This window comes from Drosophila obscura, unplaced genomic scaffold (assembly GCF_018151105.1).
Source record: "Drosophila obscura isolate BZ-5 IFL unplaced genomic scaffold, ASM1815110v1 contig_179, whole genome shotgun sequence".
Lineage (NCBI taxonomy): Eukaryota > Metazoa > Arthropoda > Insecta > Diptera > Drosophilidae > Drosophila > Drosophila obscura.
The window spans coordinates 6,103,855-6,109,854 of NW_024542766.1; the positions used below are offsets into that span (position 1 = coordinate 6,103,855).

General features: G+C 48.2%; 1 protein-coding gene across 1 annotated transcript; it reads left to right on the plus strand.

The window, feature by feature from the left end:
- Nucleotides 1–4,760: 4,760 nt before the first annotated feature.
- LOC111074854 (protein kish-A-like) lies at nucleotides 4,761–5,464 on the plus strand. The gene is made up of 3 exons (XM_022367818.2): nucleotides 4,761–4,864; nucleotides 4,923–5,032; nucleotides 5,102–5,464. Exons 1-3 carry the CDS (start codon nucleotides 4,862–4,864, stop codon nucleotides 5,205–5,207), a joined length of 219 nt encoding a protein of 72 aa, XP_022223510.1. The 5' UTR covers nucleotides 4,761–4,861; the 3' UTR covers nucleotides 5,208–5,464.
- Nucleotides 5,465–6,000: the final 536 nt, after the last annotated feature.

The following is a 6,000-nucleotide window of genomic DNA, read 5'->3' on the forward strand; positions in this document are numbered from 1 at the left end:
GTACTTTTGCTGGTAAATTGATCTTTAACTGCTCTTCCATCTGTAGGTCTCACTCGTCGTTGAGATGCTGCCCTTGGCTCAGCCTCAGCTGCTAAGTGCATGGCGCTCCCCCCCCCACACACCCACCTAAGCCACGTTCATCCGCTGCTTGAGCCCCGTCTGCCTTTCCGCTTTTCATTTATGTTTCTCCTCTGCCTTTGCTCTCTGTGTATTAAGTGCAAGCGACTGAGCAGCGTAGCTCGTACCTTCAAGGTATTTTGACTTAATATTTAAATTATATTTTAATATTTTTGCTTCGCTCTCGACAAGAGCAAAGACAAACAAGTGCTCTCTGGCTCTGGCGCTGGCTCTGCTTCTGCTTCTGCCTTTTCCTTTTCCTTTTGCTGGCTTCTGTTTGGCGCTGCTCTTTTTGTGTGTGTTGTTTGTGTGTGTGTGTGTGTGGCTCTTGCTGCCTTTTGGCTTATGCTGTACGGTGTACACCGGTGCGTATGCGTGATTTGGCATTTTTGTTTCCATTTTGAAATATTTATGGTATATTTAAGCATATTTTTGTGCCGTTGAATAACGTCTAGTGTCTAGACTTTACTTAAATCAAGAACAAAAGCGCACAAAATAGCTGCAAGCCAAGTGTCGGAGAAATGTAAATCCCATTTGTGTGCCATCAAGCCAGGAGTAGGCGATGCGGAGTGGGAGTGGGAGTGGGAGTGGCCAATAACCTTGAGAGACCAACGAACGAAGACGCAAAACGATAAAGAAGTGAAATTCATGGACTGCCTGCTGCTGGCGGGGAAGGGGGTTGTGGTACGTACGTATACGTACCAGGCCTGCTGGCACTTAAAATGCACTCAACTAAAATGCCACAAATGTTGCAAAGAGCCAACAAAACATCAACAGGCCATGAGGCATCAACTGGGACCCTTGGTAAACGCAAACAGCAAACAGCAAGCCAAAGAAAAGGTCATTGAGGCAAAACGTAAACGTAAAGGAAAATACGAAATGAAAATAAAACTGCAAATAAAATTAACACGCACATGAAAATGTGCGAAAGCCAGACGGGGGGCTCCAGCTACGCTTCACTCGTAGTTTCTGCGACTGATGCGAGGGTCAATCGAGAGATTTGCTCAAGGGAAAACTGGCAGAGAAAAATTAAACGGAGAAAATTGATGCATGATTTTCTCCGTTCCAGGAAGCATATTTCAAGCGTATAATTTATTTTACTTTATTTTATTTTTATATTTATTATATTTATTTTTCTTTTTATTTTTTGCTTCTAAAAATTCGCACAAATTTAAATTAATTAAATGGGAAATAAAATCATTGGGCTGCAATCACTTTTCGTACCTCACTTTGCCTCACCAGTCTCGAGGACACGCCTAATTCATTTTTCCATAACATTTTGATGCACATTAAATCAAAATTGCTATGGCACCGCCCCACCCCTGCCACCCTGCCACCCTGCCACCCTACCACCCCACGACGACGCTGTGTGTCCCCTCCAGGAGCCTCTTTAGACCACTATGCAGAGAGCTGCCTAAGTGCCGGCAGCTACTACTATCGCTTGGCAGCTCTCCGGCAAAGTAAATTTATTTAAGTTAAAAGTCAACACCACACACACACACACACGTTCCACCTATTGCTGCCCCCCCAGGGGTGCACATTTGCACACTTAATGTCATACTTGGACCCGTGCCCCCCCCCCCCTCCCCCCTTGGCACCCAGCAGCCACGCCCATTTACTTTGGTAACGCCATAAAGTATACAATGCCATTGGTAATAAACCGCAACGCGTCATTGGCACTCTTCAGGGCAGCCCCTGCCACGCCCCTGCCCCTGCCCCTGCCACCAGCCTGCAACCACCACCTTATACTCTCTCCAGTCTCCCCTGCGGTTGCCGTTCGTCCAGCTGGCCTTCGTCCTTTGTGTGCTGGCTTCCATGTGGGGGTCTGCTGCTGCTTCCACTTCCTGGAAGTTATGTTGCATACACCAAAAGGCGTTCGCCTTTTGTGTCCAACTTATTGACGCGAGCACTCCGCTGACTGACTTTCAACTGGAAGGAGGGGGCAGTGTAAGGGGGGGAGGCTATGCCCAGAGTTGGGGGCTCTGCCTTGAATGCATGTGAACGTAGACATGGATGCAGACGATGCCCCCCACACACCACCGACTGCCACTTCCTGCTGCTGGCCATGCGCCATGCTCCTGCTCCATGCTCCACTGCTCGATGGCGTTAATGTTTGCCCCCCATCCACAACGTACGATATATACAGTTACTATATATAATGCATAACATTTACCACTGCCAGACGTTGTCGCTCATCAGGGCCCTGGTTCCCTGGTCCCTGGTCCCTTGTCCCTTGTCCCATCCGGCATGGGTTCGGTTCCTTTGTTGCGTTCTTGTCAAGGTGTTGATATAGGCGTTGGCTTTACTGCCACTGCCACTGCTGCTCCCTCTGCCACTGCTGCTGCTCCTGTTGTTTGTTTGATTATTGATTGACCGCTGAGCTGGAAACCAGAAGAAGACCCCACAAACGAGCCCAACCTCAGTTAGGGGGAGACGTTCCATAAATGAGACCAGAAAGTCAAGTGTACTCCTGGCGCTACTTCAACTCCTTCTAAAGATAAGTCGCAGAGAGAGGGGTAGATGCCACACCTCCTAAAGATATGCCTGATAGCTCTCATATACCCCGCCACCCCATCAACGTGCCGCATGCCACATGCAACATCATCATCATCATTCTCATGCTCATCGTTGAAACTGCCGCCATAGACAAGCAAGTTTAACAAGCTTTTTATCAACCTTAACACCCAGTCATAAGCCCCCCATTCAGATTATTCATTCACTAGCGGAAGTTTTTCACACGCTTCGCCATAAAAAAAAAAAGAATGCCAAGAGAGAGCGAGAGAGGGGGGAGGGGGAGGGGAGGGGAGGGGAAGAACCCCCAGCTAGCAACTTGAACTTCATTGTCACACACAAAAAGGGAACGATGGGGGGGGCGGGCAGGCAGGCGAGAAACTCTAACCCCAAGAGCGTGCAACATTATGCAGGGAGCGCCTCGAGTGCCTCATGTGCATGTCACTTCGATCACTGCGCAGATTTAATCAACTATCCATCCATCCAACCATCCAGCCAGGCGCACCCCACCCCGCCACCCTCCTGGACACATCCTCAGACTCAGACTCAGACTCAGACTCAGATTCCGAGTCTTTCGCAGCAGTTCGCTGCGGGCGGGCACCAACCGATGCGATGATGTGGCGTGCTCTATTATATTCATATTTTATAGCTACTTACATTTTACAGCCCCATGCCAGAAGCACCAGAAGACCCAAGACCCAAGACCGAAGCGAAGCGCTGCTAAACCCATTTTATCCGCTGCCTTCCCGCCGCCCCAGGAACCCAATTGCTGGAGTTATTCTGCTGCTTGGAATTTATGTATGTGTGGATATATAGGGTGTGCAGAGGGCGTAACAGTTGGATGGTGGGTCTGGCAGGCCATGGAGAAAATTGTGACTTATTTTAGCAGTTTTGGGAGTTTAATTGGGGAGTTTAATTCCACCTCTGCCCCACTCTTATTATTCTCATTTTTCCCTCTGTTTCTTCCTCTCTGACTCTAACTCTTTTTCTGCCTCTGTCCCTTTATCGTTGCGTGCTAAGTCTGGCCAAAATAAATTGCCAAATCATGCCAACATACATACATACATACATATGTGTGTAGATGACTGTGGCCCTTTCTTTTAAGCCACAACAGTTCCCCATTAATAAGCATCCCTTAGTCGATACTTTTAGCATTTTGCTGCTTAAGTATCTTTTTCTTTTCTCTTCTTTTCTTTTCTTTTCTTTGGCTTATTCCATTGTTGTGCAAATATTTTTTAGTTCGTCGGCACTTTGAACGCCTTTGCTGCTTCTTCTCTCCTTTACTTTTTTCGCCCTTTTTTTTACTGGTGTGTGTGTGTGGAACGCCACCCACTATCAGCCTATCAAACAGTGCCGTTGTCTACTTTTGGTTTGGGCTGACAGTCGTCGGCGTCGTCGTCTCTGTTGCCACTTTCTGTGCGCTCTTTTTTTTGTGCTTTTAACATGTCTTTTGTCATTTTGTGTCATTTTTGCAGTATATATTATTATATTTTCTTGCATCCGCATGCATCTACTGCTGGAAGCCAGAGAAAAAGTAACACAGACTGGACCGAAGTAGAGTGTAGGATTGGGGGCGTGTGTTGGCTGCCTGCCTGCCTTCCTGCCTCGTGACGTCTCAGCCACGTCCACTTTGCGCTTCATTTCATAAAAATGCATCAACCGCAAGTTTTTTGCTGCACTCCATCCTGGTCGCCCTGTCCGAGGCCCGGCCCTGTCTGTGTCCTGCAGGCGCAGGACAAGGGCCGCAACGTGGCTTGGCTGGCTGCCTTTGTTGTGGCTGTCGTCGGCTGGCTACTTGGCTGCCGCTTGCTCAATGCAATTGGCGCAGCAAATTCCATTACACGTCTACATTTGCCACTGTTCGCCAGGCAATTTCGTCTAATTTCATTTTGAGCAGCAGCAGCAGCAGCGGAGGGAGGGCAGCACTGCAGTTTCTGCTGCTGCCAGTCAATCATTGTGACGAGCATGCACTGAAATCTAACTAACAAAAAGTTAACCACAACTTGAAACGAGTTGCAACAGTTTTCGAAGTGTAAACTGGCTTTGAATGCCACTTCTTGCACTTCGATGGGTGCAGAATGTTTGCCATGTATTATCATAAATGTGCTTTACAACACTGCTAAAACAATCCCTGTGCAACACTTGATTCCTTGCCATTAATTTGGGATACAACTGTCAATTATTTGTGGCATTATTACTACGAAATATTCATCCAAAAAAAAATACATACACAATGGTGAGTGGAAATCTTCAAACTGACATTGAAAATAAATTGTATTTTCCCTTCCTGCAAGTCGGCAATATTTCACTTCTCTGGCATGCTGTCTGTGCTGCTGTTACTCATCTGCACCTGCGCCTATGTGCGTTCGATGGTGCCACAGCTACTCGATAATCATCGCACCGGGTAAGCCGCGAGTGGGACGCTCGACTCCTCCACTTGGCATTAAATCAGTTCACTTGCTTCCCCATTTAGATGGCAGGGTGTCTTTTGGAAGATGGCAAGGATTGGCGAGCGCCTCAGCCCCTATGTGGCGGGGGCATGTCTGCTGCAGGCCTTTGTCGTGCTCATTGGCGTCTGACGAGCAGCAGCCGGGCAGACGGACAGGCAGTCAGACAGCCAGGCAGGCAGGCAGGCAGTCAGGCAGTCAGGCAGAATGAGGCCTGGAAGACAGAAAGAGTAGCTGGACTGACCAGCGATTGGCTTTTTGCAGCTGTAATCAATATGCAAACAAACCATTTGCCACAATAATTACAAAGTAATGCAGCGCCCGGCGCGAAATGTAAAAATAAACGCCAGCTGCCCCGCAATTCGCTTGATGACTTGCTACCCGGGAAAACAGTCAAATGGGGTTTGTCGGTTGGTTGGTTGGTTGGTGAGTTGGTGGGTTGTGGGGTTGGAGTATGGGTACTGGGGGGCTTTGTGGCGTAGCATATTGAGGCCATGCCAGCGGAGTGTCTGGTCGGAATGACGACCGATGCGCTCGCCAATGATGAAGCAATTAATTTGCAATTAAATCGATGATGCAATTGCAAATAAGCGCAGCGAAAAAGAAGCTACTATAAACTGTAAAAAAAAAAAAAAACAGAAACTGGCAGGAAGGAGGAAGAGCTGGCAGAGGAGGTGGGCATGGCAGTGGAGCAGCAGCAGCAGAGGCAGCGGCAGAGATAGTGAATGGGATCAAGTGAATAATTGAATGCTCTTGAGGCTGAGCGAGCGAGAGAGAGAGAGGAGATGAAAGAGGAGTGTAACAACCAGGATAACTAGGGGAAACCTATGGGCAAGAGGACAGATGCAGACGAAAGACTTGGGGATGGACTTGGAAACCCTGCAATAAATTGCACCATCGATCGATCGGTGTGCTGATCCTCGAT